This window comes from Taudactylus pleione, unplaced genomic scaffold (genome assembly GCF_031769625.1).
Source record: "Taudactylus pleione unplaced genomic scaffold, aTauple2 ptg000205l, whole genome shotgun sequence".
Classification (NCBI taxonomy): Eukaryota; Metazoa; Chordata; class Amphibia; order Anura; family Myobatrachidae; genus Taudactylus; species Taudactylus pleione.
In genome coordinates, this window is record NW_028284607.1 from 1,136,606 (window position 1) to 1,162,148 (window position 25,543).

Below are 25,543 nucleotides of genomic sequence, written 5' to 3' on the forward strand. Positions count from 1 at the left end.
AGCAGACGGGAGACATGCAGATTTGGCTGCTGCCAGCGTAGCTACAATTTTGTCCAGATCCAGACCAAATAGGAGTTCTCCATTAAAAGGCAAACCTTCTAAGCCCTTTTTGGAATCAGCGTCCGCTTTCCAAGATCGCAACCATAAGGTGCGACGAGCAGCAACAGCTGCAGAAGAAATCCTAGAGGTGAGGATACTGATATCCAAGGCCGCTTCTTTGATGTAAGTGGCCGAATCCTGGAGATTGCCCACCAACTCGGCCTGTTCAGCCGAACAGTCAGAGTCCAAAGACGCCTCCAAACTATCAGCCCAGCGCTCCATAGCTCTGGCTACCCAACACACAGCCATAGCCGGTCTGGACGTCCCCCCGCAAGGGAATAAATGGACTTTAGGCAGATTTCCACCTTGCGGCCCGTAGCATCCTTCAAGATGGACATGGAAGGCATGGGCAAAGTGGCACTGCTGACTAGGTGTGTCACATGAGAATCCACCTGTGGAGGGGATTCCCACTTAGAAAAATAATTGTCAGCAAACGGATAAGCGCCTCTGAGGCTGATACCGTTTTCCGGGGTGTTTCCACGCCTCCTCTAAATGGTCTACTAACTGACCAGAAAGAGGAAACACTGTGGAGTCACCCTTAATATCCTTGAAAAAGGCATATTTGGATTTGGCCACCGAAGGATCATCATCCTCAATAACTAAAGCCGTGCAGACTGCCCGAATAAGGCCAGGAATATAAACCTTTGACTTAGCATCCGACTCTTTAGTACGAAGAGGTTCCTGGTCAGATAGATCCAGAATCTCCCTATCATCGGACGTCACGTCGTCATCCTCATAAGGAGCAGACAGACGCCACAGGCCGCAACACAGGCTCCCCTCGTAACACCTCCTACAAATGCTGTACTGAATTTGTCAGAGAATTAACCCACGCAGGCTCCTGTGAAACCTGGGAGGGGAAATAGGGAGACCATCAGTTGTCTTGGGAAACTCTGCATGGGTGACGACACCACTGACTGCTGGGACAATCCCATCTGGGAAAACGCAGGTGGTGGAGCTAACTGGCCCACTAAGGTTGTAAGCGCCTTAGTGAAACAAGCCCAGGGAGGTTCCTGTACCGAAGCCGTGACAGTAATTGGCCGCGCCAATAAACACTGCCGACATAGCCCCTCCGCGTTACCCTCCCCCTCCGCTATTGGTACATTGCACTTAGTACACATAAGCTGGAGAGGAAATTCACTCTCAGACATGATGGGAAGTATGTGACCCCTCTCACTGATACCCGTTAGTATAGTGGGAGAAACACCCTGCAATCACCGCACCGCAAGGGCTTTAGCAGAGTAAGAGCAGGGACAGTAAAATGGCTGACAGTAGAAAGTGAAAGTACAGGCAGCAGCGCTAGCAGAAGTCACATACAATGCAGAAGAATCAATTCCCTGCACTATCAGTGCTGTTTCTCAACTACACAGACACAGAGCCTGGTAGGAAACAGTGCTGCATACACTGACCTTAAGCCAACGGAGGAGAGGTATGCCGGGGGACCCAGACCGCGATGCCACCGATCACAGCTTCCACCAGCGTTCACCATGCAAAGATGGCCACCGAGGAGCAGAGAGGAGGCCGGCCTGGGGGAGGAGCGCTGCCACAGGAACCAATCGGCAGCGCAGAGAGGGCTGTGTGCAGCGGGGGAGGCGCCGGCTGTATACAGGGAAGGCGCGCTCACCTGGCATGGGGACAGTGGAAGCGCAGGTTAGTACCTGGCTCCACGCTGGTGTTAAGCCAGTACTGAATATTGGCAATGCATGTCATTACACTAGGGGTTATTTCTGATACCCAATGATTGGATAGCACCATAGATGCAATATTTATTGCTTTTATTTGTATTGTTCATGTGTTTATGTAGGTTGCTGGGGTGTTTGACTGTCGCCCGGGTGTCTGGGCTTCTATGCTGATGAGCGTTGCCATGGAGACAGGGAAGCGGATGAGGTCATCACGTCGCGACTGATGACGTGGCGGATTTCCTGTCTTGAGTGATGACTTCTGCGGGGATGCGCGTGGAGGGTGGCGTGCACTTGGCCAACTGGTCTATAAAGGTATGTTATGTATGTATGTCTTGTGTGTTCTTGATAAGAGTCCTGGAGGACTGAAACGTTGGACCAGACTTCGTGTCTCTGACACTTGTTTGTTAAAAACCCACGAGTGCTGCCTTACGTTCTGCTATACATTTAGGACACGTGAGGGCACCAGGGTATTGAAAGTTATTTTGGTGGAGTGTCAGCTCTGGCACAAAACATAATTATATATATATATATATACACACACATACACACACACACACACACACACACATATACACTGTTCAAAAAAAATAAAGGGGAGACTAAAATAACTCATCCTAGATCTGAATTAACCCATGGAGGTCTGGTTTTGAAGCCACACTCAAAATTAAAGTGGAAAAACACACTACAGGCTGCTCCAACTTTGATGTAATGTCCTTAATTTAAAACAAGTCAAACTGAGGCTCAGTAGTGTGTGTGGCCTCCACGTGCCTGTATGACCTCCCTACAATGCCTGGGCATGCTCCTGATGAGGTGGCAGATGGACTCCTGAGGCATCTCCTCCCAGACCTGGACTAAAGCATCTGCCAACTCCTGGACAGTCTGTGGTACAACGTGGCGTTGGTGGATGGAGCGAGACATGACGTCCCAGATGTGCTCAATTGGATTCAGGTCTGGGGAACGGGCGGGCCAGTCCATAGCATCAATGCCTTCGTCTTGCAGGAACTGCTCACACACTCGAGCCACATGAGGTCTAGCATTGTCTTGCATTAGGAGGAACCCAGGGCCAACCGCAACAGCATATGGACTCACAAGGGGTCTGAAGATCTCATCTCGGTACCTAATGGCAGTCAGGCTACCTCTAGCGAGCACATGGAGGGCTGTGCGGTCCCCCAAAGAAATGCCACCCCACACCATTACTGACCCACTGCCAAACCGGTCAGGCTGGAGGATGTTGCATGCAGCAGAACGTTCTCCTTGACGTCTCCAGACTCTGTCACGTCTGTCACATGTGCTCAGTGTGAACCTGCTTTCATCTGTGAATAGCACAGGGCGCCAGTGGCGAATTTTCCAATCTTGGTGTTCTCTGGCAAATGCCAAACGTCCTGCACGGTGTTGGGCTGTAAGCACAACCCCCACCTGTGGACGTCGGGCCCTCATACCACCCTCATGGAGTCTGTTTCTGACTGTTTGAGCAGACATGCACATTTGTGGCCTGCTCGAGGTCATTTTGCAGGGCTCTGGCAGTGCTCCTCCTGTTCCTCCTTGCACAAAGACGGAGGTAGCGGTCCTGCTGCTGGGTTGTTGCCCTCCTACGGCCTCCTCCACGTCTCCTGATGTACTGGCCTGTCTCTTGGTAGCGCCTCCATGCTCTGGACACTACGCTGACAGACACAGCAAACCTTCTTGCCACAGCTCCCATTGATGTGCCATCCTGGATGAGTTGCACTACCTGAGCCACTTGTGTGGGTTGTAGACTCCGTCTCATGCTACCACTAGAGTGAAAGCACCGCCAGCATTCAAAAGTGACCAAAACATCAGCCAAAAAGCATAGGAACTGAGAAGTGGTCTGTGGTCACCACCTGCAGAACTACTCCTTTATTGGGGGTTTCTTGCTAATTGCCTATAATTTCCACCTATGTGGAAATGTCTATTTCATTTGCACAACAGCATGTGAAATTGATTGTCAATCAATGTTGCTTCCTAAGTGGACAGTTTGATTTCACAGAAGTGTGAATGACTTGGAGTTACATTGTGTTGTTTAAGTGTGTGTGTATATATATATATATATATATATATATATACACACACACACACATATATAAATAAAATAGTGAAATTACTTCATACAATATTTACATCTAGTGTATGTAGAAAATTGGGATAATTTTGGATACATTCTTCATGTTTACATTAATGAAAAAAAAAAATAATCAGCCTTAATTATGAAGGTGACATATAATTACTCTAACATGAAACAGTTAGTTTGGTGTGAAGTTCTCAACAATAAACAGGCCCATAATCTAAAATCTGTACATACCTTTAATCAAATAAAGGTTCATTATCACTTAGTGGGAGGTATCATATCCTAAAACCAATTACAGATAAAACAATCATCCATGTTTACACTGTAACATGCAATGATATGGAAAATCATTTTTAAATCTAGTACTGGGTATTCCTTTTCAATAAACCATTTGTAATACAACTTTTGCCATATCCATTACACAAGTTGGGTATGATAAGTCGACATTCATCATGTCAACCTGGTCAATGTTGCTCATGTCGACAATTCATTATGTAGACAGTGATGAATGTTGACATATTGTCCCTGGTGGCTCACCTGTCATTTAGCTGTTCCTAATGGCTGCAACGACTCCAGTGGTGTCCAGCCATATGACTAACTTCCGTGTCAGACCTCCGATCCGCCGGTAATCCCTACCCCTAACCCTCCCTCTAGGGTCTAACCCTTACCTCATCCGCAGCGCAACCCTAACCCTCCCACACACAGCCTAACCCTAGTGTCGGCATTTCAACTGATGACATTCTGACAACATAACTTTCAACATTGTGGTGTCGACATTATGGGGGCAATTACATTTTTGCGCGGACCCTCCTGGGGTGGCAAGCAGAAATGTGCGATAAGTCCATGGTTGGGGCAACCAAACTACTGTTTGGGTGCTTTAACAAGAACTTTAGACAGGTTTAGCCATTTGATGCAGCTAGACCCAGTCTAATTGAACATGACAAGCACGATAATTAACGGGCGCACAAAACAACTGAATGGCTACATTGGGCGTCGATTAATTAACGCACCGGAAAGAACAATTGAATCGCTCCCTATGAATGTTAACATTGTCGTTGTTGACCTAGATTGAACACTAGATTAGCTACACACTGTTTAGGAATACATTTCCAAAAGGAATGGTAGCACCTATTAAGCATGTATTTTTCTCCTACATTCACCCGATAGTCATTACTCCCTTTCAAAGTCTGGAGGGGATACAAACACAGAAAACAAGATTGTGGTACTTACCAATCAATCCCTTTCACCGATTCCATAGGAGACACTGGAGGATTCTAGACAGTGGGGTATAGACGGTGCTAAGTGGGAACTGGCACTTTAAATTTTAAGAAGTGACTAGCTCCTCCCCCTCTATACCCCCATACAAGTCCAGTCTTAGGAAACTGCCCGAGGGGAGCTGAGAAAAAGACAAACGGAAGAGGAGGAGGCGGCGAAGCAAGTACACAGAACATTTTAGAAGATTAAAATAACAGTAACACAACAAGAGAAGAGACATCAAAACAGTTCTCTAACAGTCATAACATAAAATGACTACAAGCCTTGCAGGTTGGAACAGCGCAGGGTGGACTTCCATTGTTTCCTATGGAATCGAAGAAAGGGATTTATTGGTAAGTACCAAAATCCTGTTTTCTCCTTTATCCACTAGGGTACACTGGAGGATTCTAGACAGTGGGGATGTCCCAGAGCTCCCAAAACGGGCGGGAGAAAGCTCAGAACCCAGTAAAATAGACTGCCCATACCGTAGTGCAGAGGCCGCAATGTTAAATCTATAAAAAAAAATAAAAAAAAAGTAAAAAAAAAGTTATGCCGGCCAGGCCAAGTAGCCGCCTGGCAAAGTAACTCCATGGAAACCCTGCAAGTCGCCGCCTACGAGGAACCCACTGAGCAAGTGGAATGTGCAGTAATAGAAGGCGGAGGCTCCCTAGATGAGGACATATTCGCCTCTCTGAAGGTCAGACAATTCCAGCAGGAAGCTGACTAACCAGGACAAGCAGCATTATACAAAACAAACAGTGTGTCTGTTTTACGTATGGCTGTAGTCCTCTCCACATAGCAACGAAGAGCCCTAATAACATCCAAGGATCTTGACGAAGGTGAATCCTGTTGAAGAACCGGTACCACAATAGGTTTGCAAAACCACCTTAGGAAGAAAAATCATTCTTGTACGGAGTTCCGCTCTATCTTCATGAAATACCAAGTATGGAGGATGACAGGATTGAGCTCCTAGTTCCGACACCCTCCTAGCTGATGCCAGCACGAGAAGAAGTGATACCTTCCATGAAAGGTATTTTAACTCCACAGACTCCAAAGGCTCGAACAGAGAAGACTGTAAGAAGGAAAGGACGAGATCCAAATCCCATGGAGCTGTAGGAGGAACAAATGGTGGCTGGAACCGGATCACACCTTGCAGATAAGTCTGCAGCTCCGGTAACAAGGAAAGCATCTTTTCGGAAGAAAACCGACGGAGCTGAAATTTTAACTATCAGAGAACCCAACCGTAGACCTGCTGAGAAACCTGCTTGCAAAAAAAAAAAAAAAAAAAAAAAACTGGCTAGTTTTGAATTCAGTAGGAGGAGCCCATCTACGTTTAGATCATGAAACATAAGCCTTCCAAATATGTAATGTTTAGAAGTAACTTCCTTCCGGGTGGTAAGCATAGTGGGAAATACCATGGATGGGATTCCTTTACGTTTTAAGATGGCCCTTTCAACAGCCATCAAACGTAGCCACTTTAAGTCTGGGTAGACTAAAGGACAGTGCAGTAAAAGATCTTCTTTCAGAGGAAGGAGCCACGGATCGTCGATCAGCAAAAGTTGAAGGTTGGAATAACAAACTCCTCGAGGCCAATCCGGAACTACCCATAAAACCTTGGCCTTCTCCCCTTCTGATGCTTTGCAGAATCCGTGGGAATCCCAGAATTTCTTCTCCCAACCAAAATCCTACGGATGGATAATCCTCAGAGAGGGATGAGAAGAAAAAAGGGAAAGGGGACCATTTCCAACAGTTAGGGTTTTTTTTTATCCCCAAAAGGGTTATATCTCAAAAAGTGAGGCGTACCATACTCACTGTTTAACAGAGATCTACTCCTATAAAAAGGTATCTCTTATGTTGAAAACACCTTCTCCTAATAGTGGTATTCAGGGTAGCTACTGGATCACCAGTGTGTCAAATGAACAAAAAGAGGGACATACCCCACTTACAGTAAAGCATATATTGACTTTTTCATAAAGGTTTCTTTAAAGTTTTTCATATATTTTCTCCTTCTGATTACTTCTCCTTCCCATGTGCCCTCAGAATCAGTAGTGCATGTAAATGAATTGTTATAAAACAATAGCGTGTGGATAAACAAACAAGGAAAGATGAAAAAGGATGGTTTCACCTGAAGTGGAAACAAGGGGCCTGATTCAGACCCGCTCGCTAGAAAGCAGCCGCTCGTTGCAGACGAAGTTCACTAAAGTGCGCATGCGTGTAGTTCGCAGTGCGCAAACTAGTGCGAGTGATCGGATTTTGCTTGTTCGTCCTGCAAAGACAGCCCAGTGGAACAAGTGACAGGAGAGGCTGTTTGTGGGTGGTAACAGGGGCAGAGCAGTAGTAATGGGGGAATGGAGTTGCAGGCGTGCCAGAGTGTTTCCACGCCGTTTCTGGGGCGTGCATAATTAACAGGCAGTGTCACAGTACACGTCACCTGGTTGAAAAATACATTGAAATGCAAGTGCTGCGGTCAGATCCGATGTACCGATGGTTGAATATACTTCCTGGAGATGACGTACGCTAGTGGGCGGCTAAAGTTGGCTGCTGGGCGTCTGTAAACACAAAGTGATCGCTAGCCAAGACATAGTAGGCGTGCTTATGTCTTGCTGCGCAAGCTGCTGCCTTGATGTCACTTTGCAGAATTTCTATACGCTGGGAGCGAGCGGTCGCATCTAGCGAGTGGGTCTGAATCAGGCCCAAGGTCAGGACTGTTCCACAGCAGGGAATCAATCCCCTGTGAGTCACCGTTTAGCTCAGACCCTTCCACCAACGCGTTTCAACTTGTAATCTTTATCAAGGTCAAAAACACAAGATCGTACCTCCAATTCCACATCAGAAATTAAGGAACTCCCAGCTGCATGATCTGACTGCTCCAATCAGCGCACTTCCTCGCACTCTTCCTCCTGGCTCCCAGTGCAGTGTACAAGCTGCTATCAGTGCAGCCCAACTTCGGTGCAGGTGTCATAGCCCGGCCACTGAACAGAATGAGCCGCCTCATTTTTATGTATGTCTTTACAACTTAACTGTGGCCCCTTCCACCCATAAAACCTTGGCCTTCTCCCCTTTTGATGCTTTGCAGAATCCGTGGGAGAAGAGGAAACGGAGAGAATAGATAGCCAAAGCGGAATTTCCACGTCGTTGACAGTGCGTCCACTGCCTCCGGGTCTCTCGGCCGAGATCAATAGGGAGGCAGTTGATGATTTTGCCTGTATGCTATGAGGTCGACCTGTGGAAGACCCCACGTTTGGACAACCTGTGGCCCATTCCTGCTGAGATTGCTTTTGCAAACTTTTCCTCCCAGGTTAGAAACCAGCTTACTTGTTTCATAGCCGCCCAACTACTGGTACCGCCTTGTCTGTTTATGTATGCCACTGTCATGGCATTGTCCGACTGGACCCTGACTGCTCAGCCCCGCAACAGGTGATCTGCTGACTGAATAGCGTAGAACACTGCCCTTAATTCCAATATGTTTATCGGCAGACTCTCTTCCTGTGATGTCCAGTGGCCTTGGAAGTGATGTTCCTGAATCACAGCCCCCAGCCTCTCAGACTCACGTCTGTGGTGAGAAGAGTCCAATCCCACACTCCGAATCTCTTTCCCTCTGTTAGGTGTACCGAGTTCAACCACTAGAGGAGGGATATCCAGGTTTTTGGAATTAACCTTACCTGTTGGTGAAGGAAAAAATGGGACCCTCCCATTGTGAGAGGAGGTCTAGCTGAAACGTCCTGGAGTGAAAACGTCCGTAAGGAATGGTCTTGAATACCGCCCATTGAAGTGTTAACCTGGCTACCACGCTAGTCAGGGAGCCAGGTAGTACTCACGGTGCTGCCCGCTGCGGTATTGACTGATGGGGGTCCGCTATGCGCGCTGCAAGCAGCGGCATGCGGGACCCCCTAAGTGGACACTGAGGTCTCTGTAGTCTGGGACCCCAGGCGAAGTGTGTGCACTTGCGAGCGGGGCCCCACCGGCAGCTCCATTGACGCAGACAGGCAGTGCAGCCACTGCCTGTCTGCCCTCTTGAATTTCTTACTTCAGCGCTTCTAACTAATTACAAAACCCTAAGGAGAAGTGTGAAACACAACCGGCTCCCCTCGGGCAGAAACTAAAGGTGCCCACACACATACCGATGTCCTCACGATACGATTTTATGGCCAATTTCCTCATGAACTTTCACGGGAGCTCCCTTGCCGTCATGATCACGATTTGGAGTTAAAAATGTCCAATCTGACTAAAGATCTATCTTGCAGCCAATGCATTGTATCCCAGATTGGCTAATCTGCCCTACAGCACGGCAGATCAGAAGATGCGATGTACGACGAGCGGGGACGCGCATCGGCATCGTGCTCATGAGTATAAGCTCACGATTTGTACTTTTTTTACCCGATTCGTCGAAATTGGCCAAATGTCGCTATGTGTGTGGGCACCTTTAGACTGGGCTTGTAGGGGGGGTATAGAAGGGGAGGAGCTAGTCACACTTCTTAAAATTTAAAGTGCCAGCTCTCAGTTAGCACAGTCTATAGCCCACTGTCTAGAATCCTCCAGTGTCCCCTAGTGAATGAAGGAGAAATAAGGATATTCCATTAGCAATACAGAGTTGCGCAAGAAATTCTGCACTGTTGGACTATCGTATTAAGCAGTGATGTGCGTAGCCCACATCACTGCTAAAAGAATACAGTCCATGGGAGGATGTCACAGTAAAAACAGAGCTGAGAGAAGCATTCCAAAGCCTCATCATGCGCATTGTTTGTCATGGTGTCACACCACTTATACATCTGCAGAATTACATTACATAGCAGTCTAAAGAAACAAAACCTGGAAATAAAGGTAATTACCAGGCTACTGCTTATAGCCTGCCTAGTGGTTTTTAATAAAAAACACACCTAAAGTTTTTAATAAGATTGTTGATTTAACTGAAGACAGCAACATAGTTTTGATTGTAAGTACGGTGATATCAGAGTGACATAAGTCTAAACGCCTCAGTATGGTGGATAATTTCTATTAAATCAGGCTATAAATATTATTATCAATAAATCTTATCCAATTCAGTCTGAGAAGCTCCGTATTGTTCATATAGTAATGACTTTACTGTTTTTAAGTAGTCTACAATTAGGGCATACAATCATTCCCTTTTCTGAGTGTTAGATTGTGCTATCCTATTAGAAGTTTTTCTGCATCTCATTTTAATAGTTTGCATTAATATAAAAGTTTCAAGGTAGCTTTATGTAGTTTCTGTACAGGGAAGACAATCTCATTCTGAAATGTACTAGCACAAAATGTGTATAAGGTTGATCTGTTCTGTGATGCACACTAGTGCTTAACCTGGCTCTTTGCTCTGCGACTGTAAGGTAGAAATAAGGAGACGGCATCCTGTGATCAGGGGCGGCCACTATTAGGAGATATGGTAAAAACGTGGTAAGTGTCAAAGAAGTAACTGTATAGTATTATCCAAAGTATGTGCATAAATGACTGTTTGGGGGTGATTCAATTGTTTGCGCCGGAGTGTGATGGGCACCTGAGGGAGAAATTCAATTGTTGCTCCATTCGGGCACGAGCCGTTGGCGCCAATAATTCTGCTTGCCCCTTCCTGAGGAGGCGAACAGAAATGTGCGAAAAGTCCGTGGTTTGGGCACCCTAACGAGAACTTTAGACAGGTTTAGACGCTATACAGGCTTAAACCATGTGTAATTGGGCGCGACAAGTGCAATAATGAACAGGCGCCCAAAACAATTGAATTGCCCCCTGTAACTGGAATTAGAGTCAACTTAAGATCTGAAATCAGGTTAGCCTGCCACAATTGTGCACAGCAATGGTTTTAAGAACGTATCACTTCTCCCATTTTAGATAATAGAACTATGTTCTTGCACTTCAATCAGTGTGCATCTTATACAGCGGCAGTACAAACAGATTTTTGTTTTGGACACTTCATTGGGAATGCTTATTAGAATAAATTTATACTTAATTTAAAATTATAGAGAAAGGTTGAGCTCAAAATAACGCCATCTAATCTGCCAAAGTTACTTATCTGAACTATCCCATAAACTCTCTGATTCGAGCTACAAAATAAAATGTAATCTTTAATAACAAGTTGGACCTATAACCTCCACTTACAAACCACAGATATATCAAAACATCAAAGACTAAATTTACTATTCAGCACTTCACAAAGCCACCGGAACTTGAGTGGTTTTGGCCACTGGATATAAATGGGCAATTATTCATTACAAACACACCTGGTTTAGTACTGAAGATAACTGCCGCTTTAACTTTAGCGTCTGAAACCGCTGAAGAAGCAATGGTTTTGAAAATGCTGCATAGTAAATTTAGCTTTGAGTCCTTTTTAGAATTTCTAATGTTAAAATATTAACTTTTCATGTAACTTCTATAATGTTGCTAAAACTGTAACATATATGCAAGTAATGGAGCGTACACACGGTCAGATTTGTCAGACTTGTCAGATTTGTCAGATGAACGATTGAACGATTTAACGATCTGAACGATTTGAACGATTTTACCAAAGTTTTGAACGATTTGAACGATTTGAACGATTGAACGATTTTTGACTGCATTAAAATGAATGGAATCGTCCAAGTCTGACTGCAAACCCATCAGATGTCAGATATCGTTATCTGACAAACGGGAACGCGCATCGTTGATCGTCCATCGTTCAGGCATGTCAGATATGAACGATTTTCCTTCAGATATGAACGACTGAACGATTTTTAAATCGTTATCGTCCATATCTGAAGAAAAAATCTGATCGTGTGTATGCACCATTAAGCAACTCAATTTCCACTAAATAAAAAATAACTCAATATCTGTAACAAACATTGGGTGGAATTCAATTCTTTCTAGCCCCTATCGCGCCCGACGGAGCTATTCAAATCTTGCTCCTGTCGGGCATGATCAGCTGCCAGCGCTACATTTCAGCTCGCAGCCCCTGGGGAATGAGAGCTGAAATGTGCGAAAAGTGACATGTTTGGGTGCCCAAACATCACTTTTCGCGATCGCGCCCAGCACTTTGGTCGGGTTTAGCTGCTTTACGCGTCTAAACCTGACCTCTATGAGCGCGATCAGCACGAAAATCTTGGAAAATTGCATAGTGGCCCGCGATCTCCTGTCACTTTAGATGGGAGATGCGGGCCGCGAATACAATTGAATTCCGCCCATTGAGCGAAACAACTAACCACATCACATGTTACGCTACACGAGTGTCTAGCTTTGACTCAAGAATATTTTGGTTATCATATTGTTCAATTTTAGTTCATTAAAAAAAGGAAAAAATAAACTAAGAAAAAACGATAATTTATGTATATTATGTATGTGTGTTTTATAGCCGATTCTGAAGAAATAGAGCACTGCCACCTACTGCGCAGATAATATACTGTAGCTGTAACAGTACACACAAGGGCAAACATGATGAGAAAGTATTTTGCACACAGATCATGTCCATATTTTACGGACTCTAAATTTAGGGTTTAGTTTTTTCCAGAACCTTCATGTTCGTCACATTATAAATGTAATGGAAAGCAACTAATGTCACTGTTCTCCAGGCTGAAGAAACTACAAGTACTTGTTGAGGCTGCTAAAGGTCTTAAAAACTTGTGGTTCTTAACTTTTGGAAGTTATTTCTATTGATGTTAATGGATACACATAGTTCCTGGCTTCTAGATGTGACTTCCATCATTCTGCTTCAAAATAGACAAATACCAAATGCAAATATGCCTGGCAAACTAAACCTTTTCATTTGAGTAAGATACAGTTAATAGTTTTAAATCTCCACAAGAATGGACAATATTTGTAAACCATTCAAATAATAGAATGTACTACAAAAAACTAATAGAATCTGGCAATTACAATTATCCAAAACTGTAGCCCTATTGATGTTATCTGACCCAGTGCTTGACGAATCCCAGTTGCTATGGTGACCAAGAAATGAATCTTTGTGACAGGAGCACGTTCTCCTTTCTGAGGACTCCAATATGCCCTCAGTCTAGAATGATTCCCCACCCTCGCACCTGCAGGTGTACGTTCGGGGTATCAGCCAGGAACGAATTACCATAGTGTTGTTAATACCTATAGAATGCTTTTATTCACCAAGATCATGTAAAAATAAATTTTTCCACTCACGCTACTCTAATAGCAAGGCCTTATAGAAGGCTATGCAGTATTATTGTCTTTAATCAAGTCATCAAGAATCCAATTGAAATTAATCACTCTTACCACCACCCCTTCATTCATCTCCGATCTGATCCTAAAAATCCCCCCCCCCCAGATCTACCCGATCCGTGCCTCAGGTATGGTAGCCACCTCTCAGCCTCACCTACAACACATGCCCTGTGCTGCTACCATAGTCAACAATACCTACAATACGTCTCGGGTTACTGCCATTGTTGTCAATTCAGTTTATAACCAGCAAAATGAAAACTTGCTTTTTCTGAGATTTGCAGAGTTTTGGCCTGCTACTGGATGCTGTTTTATTAGGCTTTTCTTTTTTCTTTTGGGCATGCACAGAGATTGCCATGTGACTTCATGACATGTTCCAGATACTTCTGGGTAAGTTTTCTAGTCTATGGATTGGTTAACGTAAGCGTGAATGCTTATTGTTACTTGTTTCTACTCCCCTTCAACGCCCAACAAGAGTTATATAATTGTTGCTCCTGTTGGGCGCAATCAGCTGCCGGCGCACCGCGTAAAACAACTACCCCCGACCAAAGTGCAGGGCGCGATTGCGAAAAGTGCAGTTTTCGCTCCCAAATGATTCACACTTCGCCCATTTCGCGCCCTGCACTTTGGTCGGGAGTAGTTGTTTTACGCAGCTAAACCAGACCTCTAAGGGCTAGATCTAGCGTTCCCGCTAGGCTGTTTTAGCGGGGCGCGGCGCCCTGCCCTCCTTCTGGAGGGCAAAAAGCACCCTGCCCTCCGGGAGGAGGGCAAAAAGCACCCTGCCCTAACAGCCTGCAGGAGCCGTTCTCACCCGCGGGACGCAGTGTCCCGCGGGTGGACAAACATGCGGTGACCCGGTCACCGCCGGAGAATAGACGCCGGGCGCATGCGCCCGGCATCTATTCTCCCTTTCCGCAGCGCTTGGGGGCTGCCTGGCAAGTCCGTAAGCGCCGGGCACGCCCCCAAGTATGACGAAAAGGGGACGCGTCTTATAGACACGCCCTTTTCATAACCACGCCCCCTTTTCGGGCGCGCGCGCCTTCAGCACGCGCACAAGATTGTCCTCTCTAGCTCCGGCGCCCTGCCTGTCGCCGGAGCTAGAGGGAACACTATAGATCAGCATGATAATCAGCATCAATTGAATAGCATCCCGCGATCTGTCACTTTACATGGGAGATCGGGCATGCTAAAACAATTGAATACAGCCCATAGTGTGGAACTAAGGGAGGAAAAGTAAAAGGTGAGAACAGAGGATTTCTAAATCTTGGTGGTAATAAGATGTGTAAATTCACCTGCGTAATCATGCCAGGTGTGTATGTCCATTGTACGTGGTGCTGCATACTGTGGCTAGTGGTGAGCAGTAGGGAAGACAATTCAGTCTAAATTTTTCAATCCAGGGATTAGAGATTGAAGAAATCTAAATCCGGGACTAATCAATGAAGATATTATTCTGTACTTTTTCTAAGTACCAATGGCCAACACTAACAAAAACCAGGCTGTGTGAGACAGACATTCACTTGACTCACCCTGTACAACTGTACTGTAGTTTTATATTGTCTGGCAGGCAGCAGCAGGCTCCCAACTACTCCCACACCAGGCAGCCAGTCAGTCCTCTCCTCTAGCCCATCTCCCCATCTCAGGCCACACTGGATCCGGCGCTGCTCACCTCAGGCGCAGAGTCAGACAGGGACTAGATTCAGGGAGTAGTTATCCAGGCCTCCACTTAACATAGCCGCCGGTCATCAACAGCAGAGCCCTCAAGGGGCGGGCTGGCGTGCAGCGTGACCCCCTATGACGTCACATGCAGCGCTCAGCGCTGATCCTGGGCTGAAGTGAAGATGTGCTGTGCGCGCATCTTAATCCCAAAAATCCCGGGTTTTGGAGGCACCAATCTCAAGATTCAAATCCGGGAGGATTTCACGGTAAATCCTGGGATCCCGACGATCCCGGGATTGGCTTCCTTAGTCATCAGTTGACAAGCTTAAGTATCTTTAACAAATGCGCTTAGACGTTTTCAATGTGTAAATGGGATATATAGGATATAGCAAATCTTTCTTTTTCTCAAATCCCAATTGAGCATGGGGTTTGTTTTGGAATTCACAGTTGCTTCATTTCCATTTCAGAGTTGGCAACACTGGCCGCTACTCACTTTTTTTTGTAATTTCTCTACCATGCTTGATCAGACCATTCTACAGAATTCCCTTTTAGGAGGGAATTCAATTCTATGAGATGTGCCGTTCTGGAACAACACATTGCACATGTTCTCTCGAACCTCTAAGTCTTGCTGCTGTAAAAAGCAGATGCATGCGATGCCCGGCTGCACATCACTTTAAATTAAATCTGCCATTTTATCAGAGCTTACCCTACTCCCACAAATTCATCCTCACTACTGTCTCAATCTCCACTCTGAGCTAGACTTTCCCCTCATTTCAGCTGTGCCCTCTAATTATAATGTAAACGCTCATGAGCAGAGCCCTCCCTACACTTTTTATTCAGGTCTGCATGTATTTTGTCTATCATGTATGTCCTGTTTTATGCATGTCCTGTTTCCTGTTTTACCCCATTGTCCAGCACTGTAGAGTACTGTGGCACTTTACAATTACAAATATAGCCCCACCATATTATGAAGTGGTTATATAATTTACATCAGTCCCTGTCCTATTGCAGCTAACAGTAGAACATTTCCTACCACATAAATGCACATACTAGGGTACACTTTTTGACAGTAGGCAATTAATTCACCAATATGTTTTAGGAGTGTGGGAGGAAACAAGAGCACCTGGAAGAAAACCCACACAAATGCTAGGGGAACAGGAAAACTCAACACTGATAGGTGCCCCAGCAAGATTCAATAATGCTAACCACTGCGCATCAGAAATATTAATGCTGGAAACCATTTGTAAATAGACTACAGATGTGTCAGTGGTGATGGTGTGGGGGTATGTTTTAATGGACCTGCACTGTCTAGTACAAATATCTGTGCACACATTTTGTAACAGTGAGAAACACAGTGGTACTGGTAAAATGTATGGACAGATTACTGATCAGTGTAGAAGCAAAGGTCGGCACAATAATCTAATTATGACTGTGTGGGACTAATGACTAGAATACTGTGTGGGACTAAAATAGTCTTGTATGTGTTTGGGATATAGCTGCTATATTCATGCATTTTCCAGTTTTTATATATTAAGTATGGGCATACATGTAGAACACTGTGTGGTGCCACAGTACAATAAATCATTGTGAGGGGCTACAGCTGGTATATGCTGATCACCTTAGCCCAACTAAATGTGCACAGACCCTAACCTTGCTTTTATCAGATGTTACATTAGAAATGGAGTCTAACATTTAGGGGGTGCCTCAATTCTTTTATCAGACACCTTAACTAATGGGCGCCTGATAAAGCAATCAAATGGTTGCTCCGTTCGGGCACCCGTGCTGCGGGCAGACACCTTTCTGCTCGCAGCCTGCTGAGGTGGCGAGCAGAAATGTGCGAGAAGGCTGCACTTTGGACGCCTAAATGGGAGATTGGGTGTCCCAAGCAGTACTTGAAACGCACGGCTAAACCCAGTGCTGTCAGGCATGCACACATGGTAATTGAATCTCCCCCCCCCCCCCCCTTTAAAATACCCTGTCCAGGCCTTGTTTGAGCCAACACAACTTTAACTTCACAAACGCTAATTTAATGTCGGATTTGGTCAATTGCCACGCAAAACAAATAGAATTCAAGCTCTTATTAAGCATGGCACATAGAAGTGAGGGCTGTGAGCAACAAAATATTGCCTGAATGCAAGTCCCTGTCCGGTGTCTGTGAGCACTACAGACTCATTAGTGGCTCACAAGAGATAAATCAAGCTACATGTGTCTGTAAAGGGTTGGCCACGGGATGCTGGCGCTTAGGATCCCTGAGGTCAGAAACCTGACAGGGTTAGGATACCGACACTTGTCTGTCAGTATCCTAACCCTCCCCTCCCCACCCTGCACCCTAAACCTTCCACCTTAGTGTTTAACGCTAACCCTCCACCTAACCCCAGTACTTCTCGTCTGGATTTTAACCAGATCCCTCTGCAAAACTGTTTATAATTCACTCTTCTTTCAGGTATCTATTATACTTTAGAAACTCTCAACTACTTTCCAAATATCTTTTGTTATCCAACAAGCAATGCTAAGTGATTCAGAGCCAGATACCATTAACAGCCTATCAATTTCAAAGTGAGTGGCCCAATAAAGTGGAATGAAAAGTGAAAGTTCGGGACAGAAGAGGACAACAGATTACTGGATATTAACTACGGTTAGTAATTACGTGCCATCTTTTTAAAAAAAATGCCCAATTGTATACTGCCCTCTCCAGCACTAAAAACTTACAAGGCATATCCCTTGGTAAACACTGAAAAATAAAATAATTAGCTGTCTATTTAGTGTTCACTCTAGGATATTTTTTTGGACAGGGTCCCGATTACCGAGGAGTGCACATTTTAATGGGCAAAATTTTGGACATGACACTAAAGCCGATATACAGTTAAAAAAAACATTAATATAAGAAATTTTAGATGTATATAAAGCTCCCAATTCACATTATGCCACATACTAGGGCTCACAGATCACTTTGTGTCACATAATAGTGCCGACAATTCACATTATACCACAGTAGTGCCCCTAATTATGGCACACAATAGTACCTTCATTTCATGTTAAGCAAAATAGTAGTGGCAACGATTTACATTATACCACACAGTACTGCCCACAATTCACATTATGCTACCTCTATCTACATTGTATCTCCATCCGTCTCAAAACTATCTATCTTATATATGGCTATCTATCGTGTGCAATTCTCTCTCATTAGGAAAGAATTGTTTCTCTGTTGAAGTAATATTTGCAGCACATGCCAATTATGGTGATAAGCATCATGGTGTTTGGGCTAAAATGTTCAACTGCCGATTTCACACAGAAATATCATGAGATTGCCAAACAGTTTGTAGTATACTCTTAAGCTGGGCATCCACGTATAAAATGTCTGTCAGACCAATGGACATTTTATCTGACAAGCTGAAACCCAGCAAATATTGTGGCCATACACAAATATGTCACAGTGTATGGCCACGATGTTTGCATTATTCTCATCCGCTGTCAGATGTGGCCGACCAATTATCAGATCTATTGGACACGCTGGAAGATTTCTGTATGTCTGAAAGACCGACAATTGCTGATCGGTCACAGCAATACACTGTTCAATTAGCGGCTGACCAGGCCAATAATTGGACAGTGTATGCCTAGCATTACCCGGTTCCCCTGGGTTTGGGTCTCTACTGCTTTTCAATGCATGCCTTTTAATTTTAAGGCAAAATCAATGCTGTGGAGTAGTTGTGGCAGATGGGAAGGGGACACTTCTGGGATTTTTGTAGGTTCAAAACGAAGCGATAGCAATGCAGCATCAGTGACGGCTCAGGATTTCACTCTCCTGTTTAATAGGTATTCTCTCCTGTTTAATAGGTATTTGTGGCTTCACTGCTGGATCAAAGCCCCTATATATATTTGAAGTGCCTAGATAGAAGTAATACAGCTTTACAGTCACATCTGTAACGGACATCAGGCTACTAATTTCATAAGAATAATTATCTATTACTGACCTGTCCCTCAGAATGGAAGGAAATTGTGTGCGAGTGACAGCTGCAAAATAAACTGACTCAGTGTGGCTGCTTGTGAGCGGCGGCGGGCTGCCACCGACATTCAACAGCATTACTGAAGTCCTCCCTCTTGTTCTTTGAATGGTGCGACACGTGTTTCCTGGGGGCTGGGTTGTAGCCATGCGGCCCGTCCCTTTGCTCCCAGACTATCGGCCTGCTCTAGGGTAGTGCGAGCGCAAGTCAAAACTTAGAAAACAGTGCCCTGCCAAAAAAGCCTAACTAGAACACGATATATAACACTTTAAAAAGGGTGCTATATTTAAAATGGAAAGGAACAAACCTCCACCTCTCTGCAGAGTCTAGGAAGAATAAAACTAAAGAGACTTCTTCTAGAGTATAAAAGGAAGCCTCCTGGTTAAGGGGTGATGTAATCAATGTATGTAGGGCAGAAGGAGGTATCAACAGCACTGCTGCCTACCAGCCCCTAGAATGACTAAAGGTGGCCATACACTGTTCAATTATAAGCCCGATGAGCCGAATAAGGCTGATCAAGACAATAGTTGCACAGTGTATGTCGAGACCGAGCACCAGTTATCACTCTGCTGTGCATGAGATATCTTTCAGCATGCCTGAAGAGATAATTGAGGCTCAAATCTGATAGTGGAAATAATCATCATCAGACAATTATCTGACAGTGTATGGCAACATCAGAAAATTAAGGGGTCGATTCAGACCCGGACGCTAAGCTGCGCTCTCTCGCTGTCAAAAGGGGCCAGGTATGCAAATTCTGCGATCGCACTGTCTGGTGTAAGGACGCCCTCTGTGTCTTAGAGAGCGACGGCAGAGTGAGCGCACGCCGGTATAAAGACGCCCACTTTTCTTTCTTAACACGTCATCTCCAGGAAGTGTATGATTAATCAGAACCATCGAAGCTGCACGCAGCGCTTGAGGTAGACCCTACCCTGCGATCACTGCAGGCTGAAATATAACCAAGTCTGACATTTTTACTAATATAGGGAGTAGCCAGAATAAAGATGTTGGGAGATTAGTTGTACAGCCTAACTCATGTATTTCAAAGTTTTCAATAAAGAACAGAAAAATCCCTACTTGTTTAAAGCACACATCCACTAAAATATTAGGGAAAGCCAGTATGATTACATACTGTCAATCCCCATCCTTTGCAGTAACTACACTGAACGATCAGTCATTCAGTGTAGGCACCATCCATCATCCCCGAACACGGTCAATCTGTCGTTATCGGCAGATTGACCGGCATGTTCGGGCGATGATTGATGTCGGAAACGACCAGCGGGAGCACGCATCGCTGGTTGCTTCCGACATTTTGATGCCTGATTAGTGAGCGATTGCACGATTATGATGTCGTAATCGTGCAATCGGGTAGTGGATACCCGCCATTACAGATACAGTATGAAATGTTTAACATGTATACAAAAGTAACTCTTTTTACACTAGTTTCAAACAAGCCAGCGCTTGTGATACAGTAAAGTTACAGGTACTTGTGTAGTTTACGGATTAATTGCAGAGAGAACGCAATGAATGTTTTAAATGGTTCTTGTGTACTTTACGTTATGCCCACCTAATGAAGAAAGTTGTCCGCTCGCCACGCTTCGGGCTCGGTGGCTCATTACAAGGTTATATTCCCCCTCTATGCCCACTTGGATGGTAGGGAATGACGCTGGACACTGGCTGATGACGTCAGGGTCCTCTCCGTGAAGGGGATTTAAACATTACTATGATTGATAATAATGAGTGTAGGACACTTGGGTTCTCTCTGCAATGAGTCCGTAAAGTACACAAGTACCAAGTTACATATTGTTTTAAAAACACATTTAGGAGGAGAAAATAGTATTATAAAGCAACAGTATACAGGGATAACTGTATTTATCATAGACCTGCTAAAAGAAAAGGTTTGACAGTTATAACACTATTACAGTAAAATACAGCAATATGACAATGTAGTGGGCTTTTTCAATTAAGAAAGCAGTCCAGATACATTGTGGTACAAAAAAAAATACAGTTTTTAAATATCATCCCTGGTGGGGTATATGCCCATGTAACAATAGAGCTGTATGCCCACACTACCTTGTGCCCAGTCACCCAGGGCATGGAATGCAGATGTTAGGTCCAAGTCACGGATTATACACGGTGTACATATTAAAACACTGGCTATTTAAATACACTGCACCACCTTCAGCGGATATTACACAAATGACTGTCTACTCCTCTATTACCTTGGGGGAATTCAGCTGCAACACCCAGGGGTAGAAGGTTCCCCTCTCCCGGGGCCCCAATGCGGCACCCCGAGACTCCGCTTACATTACAGTTTATCAGATTGACCGAATTGTGCGGCTTTCTAAACAAATTTATTATTTCCAGCCGCTTCCGCATTAACCTCCAAGGAACGCGGAACAGGGAGTGCCGGGCTCGGCGGGCGGCGCGGGGTGAGGCCGGGGATTCTAGGCCTAGCCCCAGGAAAACTACCAGTACTAGTGGGTGATTATGGTTCCCAGATGGGGGCTGGAAGATAACCAAGGCACACTAACCGCCCGTAAAATCCCTTCTTCCGAATGAAAGAGCCGCCCCATACCCCCATTACCTTCATCAGCCTCCTGCTGGCCGCCATCTTGGATCTGAGGGGAGTTCCCACAGTGCATCGCGGCTAAAGGGCCGGCACTTCCTGGTGCGCTCAGACCGGGTCACTGAGCAACGGAGGGGAGAGTTGCAAACATTCTTTCGCTGTTACCTGGGCCCGGGCATAGCTGCGGGTATCCCCTTTCCCCAGATTTGATCAAATGCAGGAAGATGTTTCAGATGTATTATAGTTCCAAGTAGCCAGAAGAGAATTTCTCATATACCTGTATATTGCACTTACCTACACATGTCATAATACGTATTATGATTTTATTACCATAAATAGTATCGTTTTCCAAATATACTGATGCTGCAAGTGGAAAATAAATTCAGTTAAAGTTAATAGTAAACCAGTAATAAAACATAGTTCCTCACTGCTAATGTATAGGAATTTACTTATGGTTTATGTATTAGCCATCTGTGTTTTTTACTAAATAAGTCCCAAAACCTTGATTCTGGTCTATAGTAGTAGGAAGCATTGTATCCAACATTATGCACAAAGGATCCTAATATCTCTCCTGCTGGGTACCCCATATGTTTATGAATGTGTATTAAGTACCTCTTACTTTTCTGTATAATTTTAGTGTTTGTTTTGTATCTTTTAAGGTGGCCACAATAGGCACGATTCAAATAGGTGCAGACTGCAGTCATTGTGAACCATGGCCCTCATTCAGAGCCGGACGCTCTGAGCAGAGCGCTCGCTCTGAATGAGGGCCGTCCTCCATAAAAATGGACCGTCCTCCTGGACGCTCGTATAGCTGTAGGTCACCACCCACAGCACATACGAGCGTGCAGGATGATGGTCGCGATGGTCTTGACCATCGCCAGTGCGACCAGAAGCCTGTGGTCGGGTTTTTCGACCACAAGCCCTGGAGTGATTTTGGCTCTATCAGAGCCAAAATCACTCCCACTGACATCACTAGTGATGTCAGTGGGCCGGCTTCTGACGGTAGGCGTTCCCTTGGGAACGCCCCCGTCTGGGAGGCACGCCCACCAAAGGGGGCGTGCTGTCAATCAACATCGGCAGCACGCCCCCTTTGATCAGACACAACGAGCGAAGGAAAGTCCTTCGCTCGTCGCGTCTCGCGCATGCGCACGACGGAGCTCCCTCCGTCGTGCGCATGCTCAGTGCACACCATCGACCCACTTGCGAGCGGACAGCTGCTCGCGAGTGGGTCTGAATCAGGCCCCATGTGTCTACTGTATAATTTGTAAGTGGTCGATTCAATTCATTTGTAGGAATTTATTCAATTACTTCCAATGATTATCCCCGAGGTTGCACTTATCACAGATTTCTGCTCTCACCCTCCTGAGGTGCAAGCAGAAATCCACATTAAGTAGGGCTTTGGGGCGGTGATGTCACAACGGGGGTGCGGTCCGCACCCGGGTGTCACCCGCCGAGGGGTAACACCAAGGTGCAGACTCCCCCTCACTGACAGGAGCCGGTTGCTGCACTGTAGTATTAAGTGCAGCTTTTGGCTCTTGACACTGAGGGAGCTGGCCAGCACTCCACCACAGGTACCTCCTGCACCCCCGCTCGGAATTGGTATGATTTACCGCCGGACCCATGCCCGGTAGTTGGAATCCCGACAGCGGCATCCCGGGAGAGGAGGAAATCCCGATCGTCCAAGGTAAGTATTGTCTAACCTAATTCTACCCCCTAACCCTTCCTTAGGGGTGCCTAACCTTCCCCCCCAGTGCCTAACCCTAATCCCCCCTTACCCGCTGCCTAAACCTAAGTCCCCGGGGGGTTGCCTAACCCTAACTTCCCCCCTTCCCCTAGCCTAAACCTAACCTCCCGGGGGGTACCTAACCCTAAGTCCCCCCAGAACCCTAAACAACCCTCCCCCCCCCTCCCCGCAGCTAACCGCGCTCGCCGCCCTGCGTATTTTCGATTGGGATGCCGGGCGCCGGTCTCCCAGCGTTGGTAAAATGACAGGCGTCTAGATTTAGGCGCCTGTCATTTAACCCTCGCCGGGATTGAGCAGTCAGGAAGCCGGCTGTCGGGATTAGGTCCGCTGGGTTCCGGACTGCATACCCCCCTCTCTCCCCCCAAGTGGAGATGGCTACTGAGTGAGTGTCTCAACACAATGACTTGAATCATGCAGATGTTCAAATGATTCGAGTCATTCAACGATTGGTGTGTCGAGACACCCACCTCTCTAGCCTCTGAGCTGCTGGCAGCTTCGCCCCCTATACTTCTGATCTGGCCTGATCATACTTCTGCACTGAGTCAGTGTAGGGAGCTGAGCTGCCAGCAACTCACTCTGAGTCGTGCTGCTATTGCCAGGGCTCGGGGCTGTGCTGTGCACTGACTCAGGAGAGCCAGTGCAGAAGCAGGGCCGGCGCTAGGTTTTGCTGCGCCCAGTTCCATCCTGTGTTGCCGCCCCTTCCCTCCTCCACTCCCTCCCCCTGAGCGTATATAGTGAAATTAGCGACGGGTGGGAGGTAGGGCTTTTCCTGCGCCCACCAGATACAATGGCGCTCCGGGCAACGGACCGGCTTGCCCCTGCCTGGAGGTGGGGAGTTTGACTGGGGCGGTACACCTGTCAAACCGTAACGCAGGTGTCCTAAGCCGAGCTCAGGGAGGACAGAAACCTCCCGTGGAGCAGAAGGGCAAAGCATGATCTGCACTGTGGGGGCAGAGCTGTCAGCGACTCACTCAGAGTCGCCGGCACCTCAGCTGCCTACAGCTCTAAAGAGCCGTGTCTTGAGACCTTCCACTGAGTTGAGCCATGTGGCTCAACTCAGTACGGGGAATCGATCTGCCCATCCCTACCCCCAAGTAATGGCAGGGGGATTCGGGCCACGAGGCCATGCCCCCTTTTTGGCAGTGACGTGCATACAGCGTCCCTCCCCGCGCCAGGTGACACCTCGGGAAGGGACGCCACTGCTGTCAGTCATGGCCTGACAGCTACATTGTTCCCTTATACCGGGGCCGCTTACCACAGGCATTATTGCAGGAAATAATGTGTCTGTCGCGGGAAGCAATTGAGTAGCTCCCCTGTACTTAGGGCCTGGTCCAGAGTTGTACGCTCTGCCAATGTTTTCGCAGTTGAACGATTATCGACCCTCTGCGCATGCATCAAAGCTGCACTGTGCATACGTCATGGTACATTACTGTCGTCGCTTGCAGCAACATTTTGCTTGCAGTGTGATTGACAGGGAGCATTTGGAGGCGGTAACGGGGAGTGGTGGCAAAGCACGCAGACGTGTTGCAAACGTTTTCGGGGAGTGTCACAGCCTGCATCTGTAATCCCATACACAGTGAAAGTGGCTCCAGGCCTCTCAGTAAATGCAGCCATTCTGCGCGGCCATAGGGCTACTCAGAACCGTGATAATCAAATGATTTGTGCCCGCTGCTGCATCTTAGAACCAGGGGCGGGCTGGGCTGGGTGCCATCTGCCCCCCAGTCTGGCATAATGATGCTGCTAGGGGCCGCAGGTGCAGTGTGCATGCGCGTAGACTGTGGCCGAGAGACATGCAGAGTATGCTCCCTTCCGGGCCCGAACTCTCTTAAGACACACACTGAAGGGGGTGGCGTTTTGGGGGGCGGAGCCATCCAGGTTACAGCAAGTCAAACTGCTGCTGTCCTCCAGGTCACCAGCCATCACTGACTCTGAGCTGAGTTGCTTTCCAGGCTGCCCTCTACACTAGACCACCGGGGACAGAGGCTGGCAAGGTGCAAGGAGACACTATAGGAGCCCAGCGTCCCAGCGGTTAAACGTTGGCCAGGGTAGGCAGCCTTCCCTGTTCAACAGCCAGCTTCCCCGCTGCACAGTGCGCCTTTCCACCGCGGTCTGGCTGGGCTCTGGTGGCCATTTTCTCTTGGCTGAGGTCGCAGATCTCACAGGTATTACGGAGCCTGGGTCCCCCTACATACCTCTCCTCCTGGTCGTGGTCAGTGTATGTAACACTATATCCTACCAGTGTAGTCTGTGTAGTTGATTGGTAGTGCCATTAAGCGCAGGTGTTGATTACTCTGCATT

At 46.4% G+C, this 25,543-nt stretch overlaps 1 protein-coding gene across 2 annotated transcripts in view; it reads right to left on the minus strand.

Annotated features, from left to right (window-relative positions):
* The window catches only part of UBE2L3 (ubiquitin conjugating enzyme E2 L3), a 49,101-nt gene extending 27,459 nt beyond the window's left edge, over positions 1-21,642 (minus strand). Inside the window, exon 1 of one of the 2 annotated variants that reach the window (XM_088477830.1) lies at positions 21,520-21,642. In XM_088477830.1, the coding sequence (XP_088333956.1) occupies positions 21,520-21,546 (27 nt within the window). In that variant the 5' untranslated portion in view covers positions 21,547-21,642. Of the gene's footprint in view, positions 1-21,154; positions 21,493-21,519 lie in introns of those variants that run through there. The other variant, XM_088477831.1, reaches the window with a different exon arrangement.
* Positions 21,643-25,543: the final 3,901 nt, after the last annotated feature.